Raw genomic sequence first — 23767 nt, 5'->3', positions numbered from 1 at the left:
AAGAAATGATATGTAAATAGAAAAAAAAACTGTCAACGAAATATTTCTAAAATATAACCATGCAAATAAACTTCAAGCATAATAAATAATACTTGTGAGAATGTTTAGTAGAATTGCTTCGTGTTATATCATAGTGGGCATATAGACAATAAAATATAAGTCATTTGTATTTTTATTTCTCTTGGATATGTCTCATTAAAAATATTTTTGGTTAAAATCATCAGCAATTAATGGTCTATTTTTTTAGAATTTATTTTTCATTTACAAGGTTAAGATGTAGAGGCCAGAGCATATCGTTTTTATTTTAATTTAAATGTCACTTAAGCACTACAGTGTTTAATTGTCCCTTTCAATTTCACACTAAATTCCATTTTCAACTTGTTTGCTTCTTACAATAGAATTTCTTAAAGTATTGCATGTAAACAAAGTAAGTATCCGCTGGTTTATTACATGTATAATGTGTACAGGTGATGCAGAATCTATTTTTAGAATAGTGTTGGCTATTATAATCTCATAGCAGGTTTAACTCATATCGTGACCTAGAAAATTATGTAAACAAAACACAAGAATCGGAAGTAACTTCCTTCAAGAAAGATTACCACGAAAGACTACACGTTGGTAAAGTGTTGATCCCATGCATTTTCAAAAATAGATATTTATAATACTTACCATTGTACTGTAGTCTAATTTATTAATAACTGCTGCATATTCAGCTAAATCCGCGGTATGAGTCACGGAAAGAGTTCTTCTTTTATTAATGCGCGAGTTATTCTAGATCGAGTCACGAAAAACTTTTGATCTGTTAATAAAAAATGTTTAATGGAGAAATATTTATTTCCTACTAATATTTTTATGAATTATTGAGCTTACTCCTTAATTATAGGATAATTTGCTGTCCTACTTTTTCGACAGCGGTAAATCGTTTCAGCAGTTATTTGCATATTGCGCAATAATACTACGGGGGCTACAACGTTTTCATCAATCAAATACGTTCATATTTTAACTTGGATAACTTAATTCGAAATTGAAAAGGCTAAATATGGAAGTTTTTAAAATATCCCGACAAAGTATGGGAGTTTCATAGGATCAAATTCATGTACTATTTCTTGGGCTGTTATTCGGTTGAGGACACCTGCGCGATTGTAGCCGACGAAATCCCATGTGTAGATGACATAGCTCTGAACGCGCCTGAGGGCGCGTCCGTCGCAAAAACTTGTAAATCACCCCTCAATACAACTGTTTTAAAGGATCTTATCAAGCGGCACGCATGATCACAAATCACTCTTGTTTACACATGTAGTGTTGCCCAAGAATGAATGTTTGTAGGCTTAACTTGTATGTTTAAGTGGTGTGTTATGTTTTGTTTGAGCGACAAAGAAGTCACTCTAAACTTCAAGTTTTCGCGTAAAAAAAAAATTACTTTTACTCCGAATAGGATAAAAAAAACCTTCTATCTCACTGTAGGAAAAATTCTTTCTATTTCCTACAATATTTCCTATTTAAAAACTCGGCACTTTTTCCAATACACCATGTGCTGGTATTGATGAGTCAAGACATTTATCCATTCGTGAAAATTGCCCTGCATGTTAGCACAATGATATAAAACTGAACAAGCATTTGCCCAACTACGTAAAACTATGAGTAAATAGTCAATTATGATTTCGATTTACCATTTAACCTACATAACAATTATAAAATATATATTGACAGTCCAAGTTAGGACGGTATATTTTTCTAGTTTTATACGTCATTGTTGCTCGAAAATACAAAGTTTGCACGACAAACGTTGAACCTTTCGACATTTCAAGGAAATATCTTAGCGCGAAATGTTAAAATTCACACATGTTATTTCTAATTTTCTCCATAATGTGTAGAAAAATTGCAATTAACCTAGAAATTGACGCTTTAAAACCATCAAGCTTCTGATATATAGTGTTAAAATAACACCATAAAAAGTAGAAATCTCATGGATGATATCTAGTTTTGCGTATCTTTTAAGTTGAAAAGTCGATGGCGGAATCAGTATTCCGTAGTTTTCAGATATGGTTGTATGTATAACCTGTGGTGATAAACTTCCTGAAAAAACGCTCGCTCGTATTGTTTGATTTTATTAACCTGTCAATTGTATACTGGTTACACGGTCAATGCATACAATATATTAATCTTCGATAAATGATCGGTAAACTTCATGACAAAACTCTCGCTCAGTCGTATTGTTTCATTTTATTAACCTGCCAATTGCATACTGACTACACGGTCAATGCATACAATATATAAATCTTCCGATAAATGATCGGTAAACTTCCTTACACTCGCTCAGTCGTATTGTTTGATTTTAATAACCCGTCAATTGTATACTGATTACACGGTTAATGCATACAATATAATAATCTTCGATAAATGAATGAGATGTACTCAGTAACATTTGATTAAATTTAATTTGTTTCTATGTAATAGCTATATTGACCGTTATAGCGCAATAGGGTAAACTACCGGTTTATAATTTCAAAATGTCCCACCTCTTGTAAGATGTTTTTGTTTTTTCTTATTTATATTTTCCACATTATTGAAGGTATTATTGATTTTTTTTAAGTTGTTATTTTTTATGTTTTGCACTTATTTACACTTTTAAATAGCATGGTTTAAGAATTAAAATTAAAATCAATAAATGTGAATTCAATGCCATAAAATTCAATACAAAACAAACAAATATGTGGTACTAAGTTGTTCCATATCCGTTTAGACTATTCTGTAAGCCCTATTCATTAAAGCAACGTTCAAAAATAAAGAAGTAATTTGTCTAAAAACAATTGCAAAAGTGTGGATCGAACCATAGACCTCTAATATATGAGTTAATCACTCAACCGACAGTGCTATTGCTGATATAACCAGAACATAAACATTCAGATAGTGTTTCGAAACATTAGTCATATACTCCAAATTAATTCTCGTAATCTATACGGACAGACCCGAAGTGGTATCGGATATTAAGATGAGTGTCATGATTGACAGGTCAATAAAATCAGACCTTACACGGAAGAAAATTTGAAGGAAAATTACGCGTCGACAAATCTAATTTCTACTTTTCAAACGACACTTGATATATTGACCTTGCAACAGGGAACACTTTAAGTGTTTTCTTACTGAAAACAATTAAGCAATAACCACATTTATACTTTAGATGGTTATCTAATTTCCAGTTTCAAGATGTTTTCTAAGTATTTCACTTTATTTATTGTAACATGACGCGGCTGATATATAAATGTATATAAACTGAAGTAAACACTTGAATGTAATTAGAATAAGGAAGAAACCAGTTCACGTGGATATTATTGATTAAATAAAACGGACATGATAATTAAGATACTATTATTCTGTAAAGTGGATGTATGCGTCAGACCATTGCAGTTATCGAATCCCATCCTGCTTTATATAAAATCAAAATAAGAAAAGCAAAGAAAAATTAAACAAAAATAGTTTGTCTTCTTTAGTTAATTGCTAATTAATTCGTTCATTGAAAATGGCAGGTTTGGTTACAGGTGGCTCTGATTATATGACATGTTAAGTAGTAAAAAGAAGCGGGAAATCAGGTTAATACTCAGTACTGAGAAAAAATCAGTAATCTTGCATAAGTCAATGGGCTAATTTCAGTAATGCAGCTACGTGGTGAATGATCCCGTCAAACCTTTGTTTAATATTGTGAGAAAGAAATCAAAGCAATCCTTAATACTAAATCACTAAATAAAAGACGATAATTGTCTTAAAATTACATAATTAAACATAATGTTATAAAAATTTGGAAAATGTAATATTTAAAATAAATGTGAAGTATACAAAGGAAGCCATTGAAACATTGCAAACGGCAAATACAATCCACGTAAATTACTTAACAAGAGAGCCCTTGGACATTGGGTCGCTCACCTGAGACATGTGTGTATGCCTTGAAGACAAATAGAACGGGTCCCTTTTGACCCTAGGAGCAAAATTTTAACAATCTATGTATAGGACCACCAGATCATTTTACATACCAAATATCAAAGGTCTAGGCCTTTTTAAATTTCCGAATATAGCTATATTTTAAATTGATCAACCGCCATATGGGGCCCCTTTTGACCCTAGGGGCATAATTTGAAGAACCACTTGGTGATGTTACATACAAAATATCAAAGCTCTAGTCCTTGTGGTTTTTGACAAGAAGATTCTTTAAAATAATACAAAAAAAATCTTTGGTTGTCATGGCAACAAGAGGTCTGGATGGAATTAAATTCTTTGAACTATTATAGTAAAACTTCATGCAAAGAACATGCCTACGAAGCTTCATTTAACTTGGCAAAGCGGTATTGGAAGAGAAGTCATTTGAAAAAATAGTTAACGCATGAACAGACAAATGGACGACTGGCGATAAACGATTGACAACACGGTGTCACAAAAGCACACCTTGTCACTCTGTGTTTGTGCTAAAAATCGATAAGCCTCCTGGCGGAACCCCTTTTGACCCTAGGGGCATTATTTGAACAATCTTTGTAGAGGACCAATAGTTCATGTTACCTACAAAACTATCAAGGCTAGCCTTTTGGATTTTGAAGGTTTTTTTTTAAGATTTCCCTATATAAGTTTATATAAAACTGATGAGCCCTGTGGCGGGCCTCTTTTGACCCTAGGGCCATTATTTGTACAATCTTAGATCAAGCTACATACCAAATATCACGGCTCTATACCTTCTGGCTTTTGACAAGAAGTTTTTTTTTTAATATTTTGTAAAAAAAAAACTCTTTTGGTTTCCATGACAACCAGAGCCCTTAAAGGAATTTAATTATTTTAACAACTTTGGTAGAGCTTCATGCAAGACACATGCCTGCCAAGTTTCATTAAATTTTGCCAGATGATATTGGAGAAGAAGTTATTTGAATGAAAACGTTAACGCACGAACGGATGGACAGACGAACAACAGACGACGGACGACAGAAAACTAGGTGTCACAAAAGGTCATAATTTGCAAAAATTGCCCCTACTGCATTAGTCACGCACTAGAAATAAATGATGATAAATGCTGCAAAATCTGTCGTTAATCGCAAATGATATGCAAATTATTATCTTATTATATTATTTCATATAACGATAATTTTTAAAAACGCAAGGAATTAATTCAAACAAATCTTCAAACATCATTATTCAGATGTTACTTACAAAAAATGTGTCTGTCAGAATCCTTAAATTCTCCATGTATTGTTCATACAATTCTAAGTTGTACTTGTATAATTATACGACACTTTGCTACAAAAAAAAATGTAAACTTTGATGTATTTGATGTTTTTTAAACTTACTTGAATATATGTATTTTGTAACCATGTACAGGTGTTATATGAACAAACTATATGCCTATCTATTATTAGAATCTAGAAACTTTAAATTGATATTTAGCCTGGCCGTCATTCGAACCCGGGACCCTCAGAATACAAAACCATGGCTCGACCGACTGAGCTTTCCGGCCACTTACCGATTTTCTCCGTACACTGAACAGCGCGACAAATTTAAATTTTATCAATACGTACTACTAAATTTTAACCGGCTAAGTGTTTTAAAAAAATCATAAACAGTGGATTTACTAGACTGATTAAGTGTTTGCAGATTTACCATAGTAAATCTGTTACGGTTCATTTGAAATACTACAATTCTATTGGACAAAAAAAAATCAAACACTTAGTACATTTATACCATTCAGTTTCAAACTGTAGGCGTAAATATGAAATAAAGAAAAGTAGCAAATCTGTAAAACGCAGTTGCGTAGCTACTTTTAGGCCATGTAGGCCCAGACCTACATGTTGACCAAGATATTGACATTTTCAAAAGTCCCAAAATACAATAAACACAGGCGTGGGTGGAATTAGTAATTTGCTCAAGCCGTATGGTTGAATCAAGTGTCTTTTAGGCGGATGCATGATTAACCGTCCTCTATACAGTTTGTATACATTTTTAACGTATATCAAAATATTGACCTCTGAACTGTTGGTATGATACAATGTACGGAAGCACTATGTAATTATTGTTGCATAATGTTTTTCAGTATTTTCGTTATATCTTACCTTGAATATTTTACATTTTGATTTATATCTACCAATCTTGACTAGTGAAACAATAGAATCGATCTAAGTATAAGTAACGAATTGTTTTATTTTTGCTTACATGCCACTGATGTGCGCACTGTTTAAAAATTGGAAAAGTGCGCGTTGTATAATTTAAAAGAAACGCGTCAACTTTGATGTAATGTTATCGTATTCTACGATTACGTCATTTGCCAACTTTTTGGGAAATACATGTCACGGGTCACATATCAGACTTAAGTATCGTATCCCTGGTATCCGTTCTGTGTAATCATACTCCTTGTCCGAAGACCGACGGAAAGAACCGGAAAATGCGACTCATGTTCAGATTGAAAGATGGATGAGTCTATTTAAGGCTAAGAAAGCTCAAATGGCGAAATGCTTTAAAAATGTTACTGTTTAAATTATCTACATCCTTAAAGCTGCTGGAAATGAATGTGTTGTAATAAGTCGTGTTGTCATGCTGTCGTGCTGTCTCACTTATGTTCATCTTGACATCCTAAAAATTTGATATCGTAAAGTTCGAAATTTCTATTTCAGAAAATGAGAAGGTTAAAAGTCCCATCAATAATTTAACATTTAAAATACTGGCGACAACTTATATTACCCGTGCGATCAGTGCAAGCCAAGATCAAGCGACACATGAGTACATATTCTGTAAATCTCCCTAAAATAATTCATGGTTTTGTAAAGAATTAAGATTGGACAAGTTCATTTAGATATTTGGTGTTCTAAGGGTTCAAGGATTTTGAGCCGACAAACATTTTTTTTATTAAACCGACACCTTATTTCTTTACCTTGGACCAGGAACTCTTTCGGGTTTACTTATTTAAACAATACGGTATACATTTATGTACAAACTCAATCTTCACACTTGTATTTATTTCCTGTATTAAGATATTTTCTAAGTATTTCGTCCTGGCTAGTGTATGTCCCGGATGATATATATGTAAGTATTAACTGCGTTTTATTGATAAAATTAGGAAGTAGGACGCATTGTTAAATGAGTTAGCGAATGTTCTGAAATTTTGCAAGTGCAGAATGATTTAAAATGAATTAAGTATCTTACAAATAATTCCAATCCCGTCATGTCACTTGTGCGTTTTTATTTATCTCGTGCGCACGAGGTACTATGTCGTTGCCACGAGTTACTAAGTCGTGCGCACGAGATAATTAAGTGCTGCGAACGAGATACTGTGTCGTGGCAACGAGTAACTAAGTCGTGGGAACGAGATAAATAAATCGTGTGCACAAGATAATTAACCAATCAGATTACACTATGTATATGAATTTTCATTTTTAGAAATGTGCTTTAGTACAAAGATGCCCCTACTTCACCTGCATGTCAAAGTGTCATTGAACTACGATTTTACATTTAGCGTCATTGTGACCCTGATTTCTGACCCAATGACCTTAAAATTAAAAGTAGTCATATGCTGATCAGATGCAAAGATTTTTCTAGATTACATAAATCATGGCTAATTTCTTCATAATAATTCATGCGCACGAGGTACAATGTCGAGGCCACGAGTTAGTAAGTCGTGCGCACTAGATACTATATTGTGGCCACGACTTACTAAGTTGTTGGAACGAGATAATTAAATGGGGCGCACGAGATACTATGTCATGGCAAAGAGTAACTATTTCGTGCGCAAAAGATACTATGTCGTGTTCACCAGTTACTTAGTCGTAGCAATGAGATAATGAAGTGGTGCGCACGATATTCCATGTCGTGCACACAAGATAATTATTTAATCATATTACAATCATTACACTATATATTTGAATTTTCTTAGTTAACTAGAAATTTGCACGGTGGCGGAGAGATGACATGTGTGTGTTTTTATTTTTCTCGTTCGCGCGAGATACTATGTCGTGACCACGATTTACTAAGTCATGCACACGCGATAATTAAGTTGTGCGCACGAGATACGTTTTTCAGTAATTTCTTTTGGTTGTAATGTAGGTAAATGACAACTAAATCTTTAGTGCTTTTGACCCAAAGTGACTCAGAAGTAGCAAATATGCAAGTACTTGAAACATCACATTAATCAAACAGAGAAAATAAGAATCCCTAAAGAAAGTCCAAAACGGCAAAATTGAAAATAATACAGGCTCGGTTAAATTAAGCATGTTCATGGATGGTACTGTAAAGTGCAAACCACCGTCCACGCCCCTAGCACCGGCTTAAGCAGAATTCAACATTTAATCATGGTGAAATTTTGAATTTTGAAACATCCACAGATGTTCAACGACGGTTATTATGGAACCTTCAATGTAACACATTCGTGCCATTCCATGAAAATCAGCGTATGGTCCCTAACTAAAAGAATGCGTGTGCCATAAACGAGAAAACAATGGGCGGAACTTTACTTTTAGCACACATCTTAAAACTCGAAACAACTGCAATTTTCGTTGTTAATCGAGCATTAAATATGTTCTAAAACGCACTTAGAAGTCGCCATTGCGCTTTGCCGTATTTGAAAGTCTGTTCCGAACAAAGATAAATTACTAGCGGAGGATTTTGACAATAAGTTATACATACTAAATAGGGGATGTGACATTTAACTTCTTTTTGAGCGGTGGGCCATGTGTGATTTTTACAAAAAGACACATAAATTAATGTTAAAATATATTTATGACTGTTCTTAAACAAAATAGCATAATTCGGGTCTGGGCGGGGATTAGGGGTTGTCATGACTCCTAGCTCCCCATGGATACACACATGTGATGTTCACGTACAGGAAAAAGGGCCAAATTTGTGTTCATATTATCTTGGTATGACATATTCAAAATATTTATAGATAAGAGCAAATCCAACATTTCTGAACCAATGAAATCGCTAGCTAGAAGTTGTTAAAAGCATTGCACCACCTATGAATATTTTAAAATAATATATGTGTGTAAATTCCAATTCAATAGTTTATCCAATGAAAATGTACGTTATGATAAAAACCCTTTAAGGACGTAAAAGCTCGGTTTGATTATGTTCTTAGATGGGCCTGAAAGTGCAAACTATGGTACAAGCCTTATTACATCGGTATTATGTGATGCCTGAAACAAATTATTGCTTTGTCTGTGAATTTATTCTGAATATACTTCCTTAGACCATTGTTGTTGTTGTTGTTTTTTTTCACAATGGCTTTCATTTAATTATCGTATAAAGATTTCAACACTTGACGCAAATATTGTAAATACAGAACGAAAATTTATCGTATGATACATGCGGTTATATAAATAAAATTATAGAACTAATGAGGTTACTTGATCAATTAGGTTTCAATTTACATAAACACGGCCATTGTATATGTTACGGGAAAAATAAAATTCAAGATTGTTCTTAAAGCAGCATAAAAAATTTCGAAAATGTATTTACAAGTCAAATTTTGTGAAGTGAACAAAGGAAGTAATTTACACATTGTAAACGGCCCTTACAATCCATGTAAATAACCGAAAAGATGTAAAAAGAAATTGCAAAATTAGCCCTAACTACGTTAGTCACGCAGTTGAAATGTTGAAGTATAGTGATAGATACTGCAAAATCAGACAGTTATCGCACATAAAATGTTTACTATAACTTGTATCAAGGTTCTTTAAAAGTTGAGTATATTTTTCTCAAGTTTTGAGTTCTTGAAACATTTTGGCTAATCTGGAGACACGCAGGTTAAGAAACTAAAGTCACTCTGTACTTGTATTCATAAAATACTTATATAAAATGATAATACTCTAATGATTATAAAAAATGAAAAGTTAATTGTATTATCTTTATTTAAATGGTGACGAGAATGTTAATTAGGTAATTTCTTCTCTGAAACTATGTTGTTCTTATATCTAGAAAGATATGATATTTTCTTACACATGTGGCCGAAACAGTCATTATCTTTGTATGAGGAAGGATATATCCACTTCAAAAGTTTTATTATGTTCAGCCAGTTGAAAATGGTAACCGGAAAAAGCTTCTATCCTCGTTACATTGTTTCCTGTTGATCAGTAATTATACATATTGTTTTATACATGTATAGGAAAATTTTAGTTCTACAGTGAACTTCACTTTATAGCGAACTCATTTATAGCAAATTTCCGGTTATTGCTTAGTTTGGTTTTCGTTGGAGCAGATAAAAATTGGTCGACTCTAATTGTGCTGCTATTTCAGTACAACTATAAAATTGACTTTGCATAAATGTATATTTCTTAATAAAATATCTTTAGCATGATTTGTTGTCACGAAGGTAACAGGAATGTTCGTATTTATCCCATTATATATTGTCGTTACTTCGTTCACTCGATGAAAGAGATTTATGATAAAAAAGCATTATGACGAATTGTATTTCTTGAGTAAAATTCGTCAAACAAATAAATGGTATGATTGATTAAAATAAAGATATATATTTATATATCATGTACATATTTTTCTTTTATATTACATCTTGTGATTCAATAAAATAGTGACATAATAAGATCATGATCATGACATTTTCTTTAACTCGTTCACTTTACATGTAAGAATATTATGCCAGTAACGTCATTATGGATAACACACACAATACGGGCTTACTTTTACTGTCGGATTGTATATTTGTATAGGTTGAAGAATAAGATATCAAAATATTTATATAATAAATAACTATATTATCTGGTATTCACCTTAAAATGATTGGATAGTTTGTTGTCTGTTCAACAGTGATGCCTTTATTGCTGTGTTGCCTAAACTATAGTTGAACCAAAGCGATTTAATTATTACACCAAGTTCTAGAGTTTGTTTTAACATAGGATTTTAAAAAGAATATTTTGATGTGAATCGTCTATTTGGTGAGATATAGAGGATATTGAATGAGTGTAAGTTCAATACTGAATTTATTGCACGAGTTGAATAAAATTATTTTATGCGAGCCTCTGGCGAACTCTTAAAATCAATTTCCGGCAGCAGTTTACACTATGTTTGTATAACGCAAATGGTGTCACGTCAAAATATATGTACGGCCATGCAATACCATTTTTACAGAGTCGCAAAAGCGCACGGCTATGTGATAAATTGTATTATAATTATTTAATTTTACCCATGAAATATGGCGCTAAATCAGTCAAATATATTTCATATTTGTAAAACATAAATATGAGGCGGAGTCAAAACTCATATTTATTTTAAGGGACTTCTTTCGCCATTTGATATATATAAAACACTTTTGTTGAATTTTGTTTTGAAAACTATGGAGAATAATAAAAAAATGGTCTAACTAAGAAAATAAATCCGAACATCAATATCTTTAATTCAGTCATTATTGCTGTACTGACGTTTAAATAGTTGTTTACGTGACGGCACAATGAAGCGCCAAACATCGCGTGCACTATAAGTAGTAAATATTACTGCTCAATGTACAATTGCAGTTGTGCAGCAAGCAAAGGAAATCGTAACCATTTTGTCTTTGATAATGAAATTGAATAAATAGGTTAATATTTCGTTTTTCGTTAAATATGGTATTTATTTTCACTCAACATAATAAAATGCCACATATTTTCACTCGCCGTCCGGGCTCGTGAAAATTTGTGGCATTTTATCATGTTTTGTGAAAATATATTCCATATTTCACTCAAACGAAAAAATATTCTTGTTATTTAATTTTACCCATGAAATATGGTGCTATAACAGTCAATTATATTTCATATTTGTAAAACAAAAACATGAAACATAAATATGAAAGTGGGCGGAGTCAAAACTAATTTTTATTTAACGGGACTTATATTTGGTTTAATGAATTTGATAAATAAAAAACATCTTTTTGTTGAACTTTATTTTGAATTTTGTTTACGTGACGTCACAATGTGGCGCCAAACATCGAGTGCAAAATAAGACGCATATATAAATAAAAAAATATTACTACGCAAAAATTTAGAAATGAAGCTTTAAAATGCAGATCCAATGATAGTTAATAATTTCCCGCGCGAAATAAACCAATCCGCTTTGACTAACATATTAAAAGCGTCCTCACTGAAAAGTTGTACCAGTAAGGAAGCTATTTTTATACAAACACACTTACATGATGTACTTGTTATAGCTATTATATTCATTCTGGCATTATTTATATGGTATGTGAAATTATTCATCCAATCAACAAAGGAACAATTTATGAGTAAACAGAAAATGTGAAAAATGACAATTAAGGTAAGTTTTGTACAATTATCATAAACAATGATTAGAAACCTGATCACAAGGTTTAAATGGCATGTCGATTATTTAATATCTGTATTAATTTCATGCTCAACGATATATTGAATGGGATGATCTAAAAGAGGTGAGGTTAAATTAGTCATGGTCTATAATTATTCAATTTTTAATAAGTTATTCAAATATTACACTTTCGTAGAAGCTTTGCCCACCGTGTTACCGGTGTTGCGTTATTATTACACGGGATTTATTACCACGGTTTATACATGTTCTTTTGAACTTGCGCTTTAAAAATTGGTATACTAGTATTAATCTTCAGCATAGCACAATTATTTCGGAGCATGTATTTGAATATTCTAACAGTATTTATTTTCTTAAGAACTTATGCGTGAAATTGAGCTAAATCACCAAATTTTACATCTTTCTTAGCGCATTTTGAACTTTTTTTGCAAGGTTCTTAAAGTATTATATTTATAAAAATAATTGATTTTAAAACTTGTCAAGTGTGTTAAACTTTGTTTCTTGTCAATGTCTTATTTCTAAATTGGCTAGAACTGATCTTAAGCTGTAGTTGAAAATTGCCAATTATTCCGAACACTAGGTCAAATTACGTGAAAATTTTACCCGAAAGGGTTCTACAAATGTAAAACTTGTCATTCATAAACATACACATACACAATTATTCTTAACAATAAAGATTTAGTAACTTGTCATATAGTCTTTTGTTTACAATTCAATTATTTGTTGTACTCAACATTCACCATAAATATATAAATAACATTATTACAATTTCTGTTGTAATGTTTCAAGTGTTGTAAAATGAATACAATATCCGATTATTTTAAGAACATATTTTATTTATTCAAATTATTGTGAACACTAATAACATCAGCGGCAAATATCGTTTTCAAATTTAAGTTTTGTAAAATCACAGACACTTGGGGTTTGGAGCTCAAAACGCCTTTAAAATCCAAATAAAATGCATATTTGTCAATCCCAGCACATGTACTGATCATATACATGTATATAAAAAAAAACTTAATAGCCGTTTTGAGAAAAAAATCATATTTCAACCTCTATGACACAAGATAAAAATGTTCGCCGAAAAAAATCCGCACCCCTACCGTCATAATCACCATGTATTTTATTCCATTTCCAATATTTTCACATAATCCTTTGGTCCATCGACACAGAAGATATAATTCTTCACGATGATGGTCAATTTTTAACTTCAACGGTAATATAAACAACGCAACAGCCGAAATAAATATCAAGATTATCGCCGTTTTCCTTCAATGACATTATCTTTCGATAAATTCAAACGTGCCAGTCGGCTATGACCGAAGCCATCCGATAATGTGGCCCCAGCTTTGCCGTGTGCAAAATGCGCAGCGCTTTTAAGTTTGGGAACCACATAATCGGATGGCTTCGGTCATAGCCGACTGGCACGTTTGAATTTATCGAAAGATAATGTCATTGAAGGAAAACGGCGATAATCTTGATGTTTATTTCGGCTTTTGCGTTGTTTATATTACAGTTGAAGTTAAAATTGACCATCATCGTGAAGAATTATATTTTCTGTGTCGATGGACCAAAGGACTATGTGAAAATATTGGAAATGGAATAATATACATGGTGATTATGACGGTAGGGGTGCGGATTTTTTCCGGCAAACATTTTTATCTTGTGTATTATTATAGATGTTGAAATATGAAATTTTTTCAAAACGGCTTATATTAAGTTTTTTTGATATATATGACCAGTACATGTGCTGGGATTGACAAATATGCATTTTATTTGGATTTTAAAGGTGTTTTGAGCTCCAAACCCAAAGTGTCTGTGATTTTACGAAGAATTTTGCGATATTTTAAAGTGTGCTATTTTTAGTAACAAATCGATATTGGAAAGGGCGGACCTAGGTTGAGTAGGACTCGTTGCAGTGTGAAAGTTAATATCAATCTATTTTGATTCCATGGACATTTTAGTAGATTAGCTCACATATTTTTAATACATTTTGAACTTTTGACGTTTCATTTTTGTTAAAATGGGAGTGAATCGCGTATGTGTAGGAATACGTCAGAAGTGCTGCACGTTGAGTGTGAGATAAGCCAATGTGAGATAAGATTTTCCAACACCGCTATTTTTAGTAACATTTACGGATTTTTCTATCTGGTTAGTGAGAAACTAAGATCCCACATTCACCATAATAAATGTCAACATCTTACAGATAGGACCGAGGTCCCATATGTTCAGGACTGCTGTGATCAGGGTTGCCTCTGAATCTGGACAAACTAGGCAACTACTGTATATCAAAGTTCTCATCCATGCTATTTCACTCATACACTTTATCTAGATCTTATCTCTTAAAATAATGATATAAGTGCCAAATAATGTGTTGTACTCAATGATCATATACCAAAATATTTTTCCAGGAAGTAATGACTGTTATAAATAAAATATATTCAACTAACAAAATTAAGATTTTTTTCATCAAATCAAAGTCATTAAAATAAATAATAATGTCATATGAAGTTACATAATTACACTAGAAATTAAATATCATTTCAACAGTTCTCTTATAATATATGTTTTGTTGGTGTTTTGAAATTTACCAAGTTATGTTAAAATCCAAAATAATAAATTTATATAAATAAATTTATTCATTCATGTTTGTTTTTATGATTTAAATTCCCATAAATGGTGCAGTTTCTATTTTGAATCATTGCTACGGTCATGCATAATGTCTCTGACTGATGATTCCTTGCATTCTCAACTATCAATTATTATTATAGTTGTTAACTCAACTTTTTTCTTATTATCAAACCAATTTAGATATAACATGGTCTATAGAATTTAATCTAGTTTATCTATCTTTTTATAATCATCAAATTTATCACCATTATCAAAACACTTCAGCACTGTAACTACCATCATCATAATCATCATCATAATGCAATCAACATATTTCTGCTCATCATAATTATCATCATAATGCAATCAACATATTTCTGCTCATCATAATTATCATCATAATGCAATCAACATATTTCTGCTCATCATAATCATCATCATAATGCAATCAACATATTTCTGCTCATCATAATTATCATCATAATGCAATCAACATATTTCTGCTCATCATAATCATCATCATAATGCAATCAACATATTTCTGCTCATCATAATCATCATCATAATGCAATCAACATATTTCTGCTCATCATAATTATCATCATAATGCAATCAACACATTTCTGCTCATCATAATCATCATCATAATGCAATCAACATATTTCTGCTCATCATAATTATCATCATAATGCAATCAACACATTTCTGCTCATCATAATTATCATCATAATGCAATCAACACATTTCTGCTCATCATAATCATCATCATAATACAATCAACATATTTCTGCTCATCATAATCATCATCATCATAATGCAATCAACATATTTCTGCTCATCATAATTATCATCATAATGCAATCAACATATTTCTGCTCATCATAATCATCATCATAATGCAATCAACATATTTCTGCTCATCATAATCATCATCATAATGCAATCAACATATTTCTGCTCATCATAATTATCATCATAATGCAATCAACACATTTCTGCTCATCATAATTATCATCATAATGCAATCAACACATTTCTGCTCATCATAATCATCATCATAATACAATCAACATATTTCTGCTCATCATAATCATCATCATCATAATGCAATCAACATATTTCTGCTCATCATAATTATCATCATAATGCAATCAACATATTTCTGCTCATCATAATCATCATCATAATGCAATCAACATATTTCTGCTCATCATAATCATCATCATAATGCAAACAACATATTTCTGCTCATCATAATCATCATCATCATAATGCAATCAACATATTTCTGTTCATCATAATCATCATCATAATGCAATCAACATATTTCTGCTCATCATAATTATCATCATAATGCAATCAACATATTTCTGCTCATCATAATTATCATCATAATGCAATCAACATATTTCTGCTCATCATAATCATCATCATAATGCAATCAACATATTTCTGCTCATCATAATCATCATCATAATGCAATCAACATATTTCTGCTCATCATAATCATCATCATAATGCAATCAACATATTTCTGCTCATCATAATCATCATCATAATGCAATCAACATATTTCTGCTCATCATAATCATCATCATAATGCAATCAACATATTTCTGCTCATCATAATCATCATCATAATGCAATCAACATATTTCTGCTCATCATAATTATCATCATAATGCAATCAACATATTTCTGCTCATCATAATCATCATCATAATGCAATCAACATATTTCTGCTCATCATAATCATCATCATAAAGTGTGTCACGTAACTTTTCATTTTCTCTTTTAAAATGTTTTGCACAGCTCATGAAAGTTAAGAAAAATTGAATGTTTTTTTATTTTAAACTGTAATTGAACAGTTTGAATAGTATTATCAATTTTATTCTGTTTTAAAATTCTAAATTATATTCGCCACATATTTAACAATTTTTGCTCATTTGTGTATATAATTTTTTTTTTCTCCATTACTCATTTATCACCCTAATCACATTTGTGCTGTCTTAAACTTAAAGCTGCATAAAAGAAATTCATAACAAATAAATAGCTACATTGTGTTAATTAAATGTGTTTCATATCGACTCCCGCTCTTATTTTGGTGTACAGACAGCCAAAATGAGTTTTTTAGCCTAAAACTCTGCAACATCATTGTGGCGAAATCAATAGAAAATTAACAATTATTTTTAAGTAGAAGTCCAAATTTAAACGGTATATTTCAACGTTATATTACGGATGTTTTCATACCAATTCGAGTTTTTATGAGACGATTACTTTTTGTTAACGAAGGGCTAATGCACTGTGAAACTAAAACGTTAATATCTCATATTTGCTGTGATCAACATGGTAACAATTGATTTTACCACTGTGACGTAGCGCATACACGAACTTATTATACGTCAAGTCATTTTTATGTTCAAATTCATAACTTATGAACAATATTTAATGTACGGTGGCACAAAGGTAACATGTGTGTGGGTTTTTGTCTATCTCGTACGCACGAGGTACTTTGTCGAGGCCACGAGTTACTAAGTCTTGGACACGAAATAATAATATCAATGGAACGAGAAACTATGTCGTGGCCACGAGTTACTAAGTCGTGGCCACGAGTTACTAAGTCGCGGAAACGAAATAATTAAGTGGTGCGCACAAGATACTATGTCGTGGCCACGAGAAACTATGTCGTGGCCAAGAGTTACTTAAACGTGGGAACGAGATAGATTAGTCGTGTAAACGAGATACTATGTCTAGGACACGATAAAAGGTAGTGGTGGGAACGAGATACTATGTCGTGGTCACGAGTAACTTAGTCGTGGGCACGAGATAATTAAGTCGTGAGAACGAGATAATATGTCGTTGCCACTAGATACTGTGTCGTGGCCACGAGTTAATAAGTCGTGGGTACGAGATAATTAAGACGTAGGAACGAGATACAATGTCGTGTCCACGAGTTACTCAGTCGTGGGAACAAGATAATTAACTTGTGCACACGAGATAAGTAACCAATCAGATTACACATTTTATAAGAATTTCCTAATTAACTAGACATGTGCTATATTACAAGTATGCCCATTAAACTTCACTTGCCTGTCAAAGTGACATTTAAACAAGTTATTGATGTGTTATTGATTGGTTAATTAGCTCGTGGGCACAACTTAGTTATCTCGTTCCCACGACTTTGTAAGTTGGGGCCACGATATAGTATCCCGTGTTCACGACTTAATTGTATCGTGCCGAAGACTCGTTGCAACGACAAAATTTTTCGTGGCCACGACATAGAATCTCGTGGTCACGACATAGAATCTCGTTCCCACGAATAAATTATCTCGTTCCCGCGACGTATCTATCTTGTTCCCACGACTAAGTAACTTGTTGCCACGACAAAGTATCATGTGGCAACGACATTGTATCTCATGCCCACGACTAAATTATCTCGTGGCCACGACTTAGTAACTCTTGGCCACAACATAGTATCTCGTTTCCACGACATAGTATCTCGTTCCCACGACTTAATTATATCGTGGCCACGACTTAGTAACTCGTTGTCATGACATAATTTCTCATTACCACAACTTATTTATCTCGTTTCCATGCTTTTGTAACTCGTGGCCTTGATATAATACCTCGTGCAAACGAGATAAATAAAAACACAGATGTCACATTTGTGACACCATATTAATGAATTTTACAACAATACTGTTAAAATGTTAACGAAACTATAGATTGCATGGTTTTGAAGCCGAAATAAAAATATGTTAACATATTTTATTAAAAGCGGCTTTAACTTGTTGAATGCGAATGTGTGTGAAACTAAATGTTCTCAAAATAGTATTTTGTGATAGAATTCACGGGGAACTAAAATAAAGAACTAAAAACCAAAAGAAATATAAAAATGCCTTTTCCAGGATTCAAACTGGGTCTCTACAGTCACAGAGCAAACACCCTACCACTACACTATTATGCTAATATGAGATTGCCAAGGTCGTAAAAGATTTAGACGATAAATAATGTGCTATTTATATAAGAATTATCGACACCCCTATTTGTCAATATTGATATAAACAGTTAATGAACTGAATGACGAATACTTCAAACGGTATGTGCATAATATTAACCTTCACGCCTAGCGATTTTAAGATTCAAGATTTCCAGATTCAAAATTGTTATTGGCAAAAACATTTTACAATGTGCATCGCCATGTTCGGCGGTTCAATAAACACATAATGAGAAAAGTATGTACATAACGAGAATGAGATAATTATAAATTAATTAGTAAATAGATTAATAAACCAATCTTTTTAAGTATCTTACCAAAGATACAAAGTTTTTATCCTTCCAATTTATATTCAAAGTACAACAAAGAAACCCCCTAGATAAGTGCATAGAACATAAATATGAAACATATACGTACATAATATACAATCATTGTGAGAACTGGTGAAAGGTATATTGGAAAATGATATATAATAATATTTTTAGCCGCTTTTGAACCTTATGTTCCTTACAAAGACATGCTTTACGATAAATAGCATATCAGAAGGAGCTAAGTAGCAACGTAACACGTACAGGTACCTCTTTTTCGAAACAAAATAAAAAGAGTACCATTACATGATAATCAAGTATATATTTAGATAGCTACAAAAGTAATTGACGTCAAGTTATCACTTGTGAGACAATTTGCTAGAATGACAATTTTATCAGTTTCGTTACTGTTACCCAGTACCAGTTCAGTTAACATGAACAAACTTTATACATACGCATACATGTAATTCATGACAATAATTTTTAAAAGTGTATAAAGCTATATATTCGCTACAACAACTTAAGGTTTTATCTGAAAAAAGGAGAATACTTCCAAAATGTCTGGGAATACTTCCAAAACTATAAAACAATGCATACAATGAAAATGATGCTTTCAACGCTTGTTTTGACAATGACTTCTGTGCTTGGTAAAAAGAACCATTTGATGACAATGTTACACCTCAATAAGTAAACTTTGTCACAATGTTTAACTTATTTTGATCATAAAACAAAACAATATTTTTTGGTCTATTTAACCCCTTTTGAATACCATAACAACAGTTTTATAAGTATTGACATTTATACCCCATGTTGTACAATATAGATTTAGTTTATTTAGCAAATTTGTAAACCTTCTTTCGAGTATGAAAATAAGACAGTGTCGTCTGCAAAAAGAAGTAAAAATAACTGTACATTATCTAAACTAAAAACATCTATTTCATTATTAAGCAAAAAGTCATACATATCATTTATAAAGAAAATAATATATAATAATATACACCTGAGTTATTTTCAAAAAAGTCAGACAAATCACCATTTATTCTTATGCTTGATTTAACACTTTTTTACATAGAACGCAATACTTTAACAATTTTAAGTGAAGTCCCGTATCTTATCATTTTGACCCATATTCCATTTTTGTAAACAATATCAAAATCTGGAAACAAAGTGATCCCTCGGAAGCATTAATCACAACAAAATTACATAAGAATTGCAGACTCGGTTTGATTGAGGCTGTACATGAGGGATAATGAATAAGTGCAACATCCCTCCCGCCCCTTAGCTAGCACCGGCTTGAGCGGTTATCAGTTCTCAACACTTAATAGTGCTGGCATCAATGATCCCGAAGGACCCTAAAAATATAACAACACTGAAGTGAAGTACGGGCAACTTTTTACAGCTGCCACACAGCACTTTACGGAAATCCACAAAAGCACAATATAGTTTCTTTTTTTCATAATTTAACACTTGATTTATAATTGAACTTAATACAAAAACACAATCTACTGTACTCTTTCCTTTGCAAAAACCAAATTGATATTCAGACAATAAACCATTTTCTTCTGCCCAAGCTCTTAAGCAAGTATCTAATAAAATAGAGTTGTTAAGAGAATTGACACCTCTATGCACCGACACGTATTATCTTTTAAGTTCTGCCGGATATGACACTGATAATTTCGATCTACTTAAAAAATATCTCTTTAGTATAAAATTATAATTTTCCACAAGTATAATGTCATGTACGAAAGCCTAATAGTGTCAAATGAAATAAAAAATAACATGCAAAGGCGTTATAACGCGAATAAAGGCATTATTACGCGAATCAAAAGGCGTAAGAACGCGAATAAAGGCGTAGCAACGCGAATCAAAAGGCGTAAGAACGCGAATAAAGGCGTAGCAACGCGAATCAAAAGGCGTAATAACGCGAATAAAGGCGTAGTAACGCGAATAAAGGCGTTATAACGCGAATCAAAAGGCGTAATAACGCGAATAAAGGCGTTATAACGCAAATCAAAAGGCGTAGTAACGCGAATAAAGGCGTTATAACGCGAATAAAAAGGCGTAATAACGCGAATAAAGGCGTAATAACGCGAATCAAAAGGCGTAATAACGCGAATAAAGGCGTAATAACGCAAATCAAAAGGCGTAGTTACGCGAATAAAGGCGTAGTAACGCGAACCCAAAGGCGTAATAACGAAAATTAAAACACATTATAATGCCAATTTAATACAATATTTATACTAATCAAATTCGCGAGAAAGGAAGACCAATATTGATCTGAATTTATTGCTCAAGATATAAACTCGTATACAATAATACAATATACATTTACAATAACTTTCATTCCATTTGCACAGTAATTATGCAAACTATTTGTCATAAACTAATAAAGACTCTTTAATATTTGCCAATATAAGATGACTTGGTGACTTATAGGTTATAAAGTATTACCTCCTTCAAATAACAATCCTCCTACGAAGTTTGAATATTGTGGGCCAAATGGAACTTAAGTTATGCTCCCGAAACCAAATTGCTTACGGACGGACGGACAGACAGACAGACGGACGGACGCACGTTCCAACATTTGGGTTTAGGGGCTATTTTCTTTGTTATTTTCTTTGTTCTCTTAAGGGCTACTAGCCCATAAACCCTTTGATCACGGATTGAACCTATTGTTCTCTTTTGTTCTCTTTACTGTTATATAGCCCCTAAACCCAAAATGTTTGCTCGGACGTACGGACGCCAGGGGTATAAAATAATATGCCCGAAATTCTTTCGGGCATATAATAAAACGTACATCTAGATCAATTCATTTAAATCAACATTGTTCTTCCTTCCATACATTAATAGGCCACTGTTTGGCATTTATATGGTATTAAATTAGCGTTATAACGCCTTTTGTTTTGCGTTATTACGCCTTTTGGTTCGCGTTATTACGCCTTTTGATTCGCGTTATAACGCATTTATTCGCGTTAGTACGCCTTTTGATTCGCGTAATTACGCCTATTGTTTCGCGTTATTACGCGAATAAAGGCGTTATTACGCTTTTCAATTCGCGTTATTACGCCTTTTGGTTCGCGTTACTACGCCTTTATTCGCGTTATAACGCCTTTGTTTCGCGTTATAACGCCTTTATTCGCGTTGCTACGCCTTTTTTCGCGTAATTACGCCTTTTGATTCGCGTTATTACGCCTTTTGATTCGCGTTATTACGCCTTTTGATTCGCGTTATAACGCCTTTATTCGCGTTGCTACGCCTTTTTTCGCGTAATTACGCCTTTTGATTTGCGTAATAACGCCTTTATTCGCGTTGTTACGCCTTTTTTCGCGTTGCTACGCCTTTCGATTCGCGTTGCTACGCCTTTTGGTTCGCGTTACTACGCCTTTATTCGCGTTATAACGCCTTTGTTTCGCGTTATAACGCCTTTATTCGCGTTGCTACGCCTTTATTCGCGTAATTACGCCTTTTGATTCGCGTAATTACGCCTTTTGATTCGCATTATTACGCCTTTTGATTCGCGTTATTACGCCTTTTGATTCGCGTTATTACGCCTTTTGATTTGCGTAATAACGCCTTTATTCGCGTTGTTACGCCTTTTTTCGCGTTGCTACGCCTTTCGATTCGCGTTGCTACGCCTTTTGGTTCGCGTAACTACGCCTTTATTCGCGTTATAACGCCTTTGTTTCGCGTAATTACGCCTTTTGATTCGCGTAATTACGCCTTTTGATTCGCGTTATTACGCCTTTTGATTCGCGTAATTACGCCTTTATTCGCGTTATAACGCCTTTGTTTCGCGTTATAACGCCTTTATTCGCGTTGCTACGCCTTTTTTCGCGTAATTACGCCTTTTGATTCGCGTAATTACGCCTTTTGATTCGCGTTACTACGCCTTTATTCGCGTTATAACGCCTTTGCATTTTTATTTTTTATTTCATTTGACACTATTAGGCTTTCGTAGTCATGAATATATTTATCTAAGAAAAAATAAAACAAAATTATGAATAGATGCTGTTTTCCTCCTTCAATTCCCGGCATTTTTTGTCAAGATGCTCTTGTGTGTTAAATAATGATGTAAAATAAGAAAGAAGGTGATTTGACACAATTCATTTTGGAAAACAATATGTTTAATTTAAGTATGTTTGGTTAAATATAAAACCACACGATTATCACGATTTTAATTGCGCAAGCAGTTTATACATGTTTTCCAAGATCTTGTTTTACATCAAACCATTTTAAAAGTTTGCATAAACATTAACATTTTCATTTTTTTTTATGTGACTGGCTATTACTTTGCAAATATTGAATGAACTGACTTCATATTGTTACAAAATATTCTTTATTCTACCACAGCCCGCACTTTTTGCTATTGTATATAGTGGAATCGAAAATGTGTGTTATTATGCAATAAAATTACCGTTGACGTTCTATATTTAAATATGTGTCGTAATCATTATACACGTGACGTCAGAACTAAAAAATCCGACGCGCTAAAAATAAGTACCGAAACAAATCAGGCGCAATTTTGCTTAATATCAGGTACGGCACCATTTATTTGTTGATGTCGTGT

At 32.7% G+C, this 23767-nt stretch overlaps 2 protein-coding genes across 2 annotated transcripts in view; one reads left to right on the top strand and one right to left on the bottom strand.

The window, feature by feature from the left end:
• Nucleotides 1-13572, bottom strand: part of LOC132743561 (sulfotransferase 1C2-like) — a 28800-nt gene extending 15228 nt beyond the window's left edge. The window contains exon 1 of the mRNA XM_060732090.1: nucleotides 13389-13572. Coding sequence (XP_060588073.1) covers nucleotides 13389-13403 — 15 coding nt within the window. The 5' untranslated portion in view covers nucleotides 13404-13572. The remainder of the gene's footprint in view (nucleotides 1-13388) is intronic.
• Nucleotides 12128-23767, top strand: part of LOC132743564 (uncharacterized) — a 111937-nt gene continuing 100297 nt past the window's right edge. The window contains exon 1 of the mRNA XM_060732093.1: nucleotides 12128-12261. The gene's annotated coding sequence lies outside the window, so the exon portion shown is untranslated. The remainder of the gene's footprint in view (nucleotides 12262-23767) is intronic.

The sequence above is a fragment of the Ruditapes philippinarum genome, unplaced genomic scaffold (assembly GCF_026571515.1).
Source record: "Ruditapes philippinarum isolate M1 unplaced genomic scaffold, ASM2657151v2 ctg983_1_1_1_1, whole genome shotgun sequence".
Taxonomy (NCBI): domain Eukaryota; kingdom Metazoa; phylum Mollusca; class Bivalvia; order Venerida; family Veneridae; genus Ruditapes; species Ruditapes philippinarum.
Note: the sequence above shows the minus strand (reverse complement) of the source record. Positions and strands in the feature narration are given on the sequence as shown.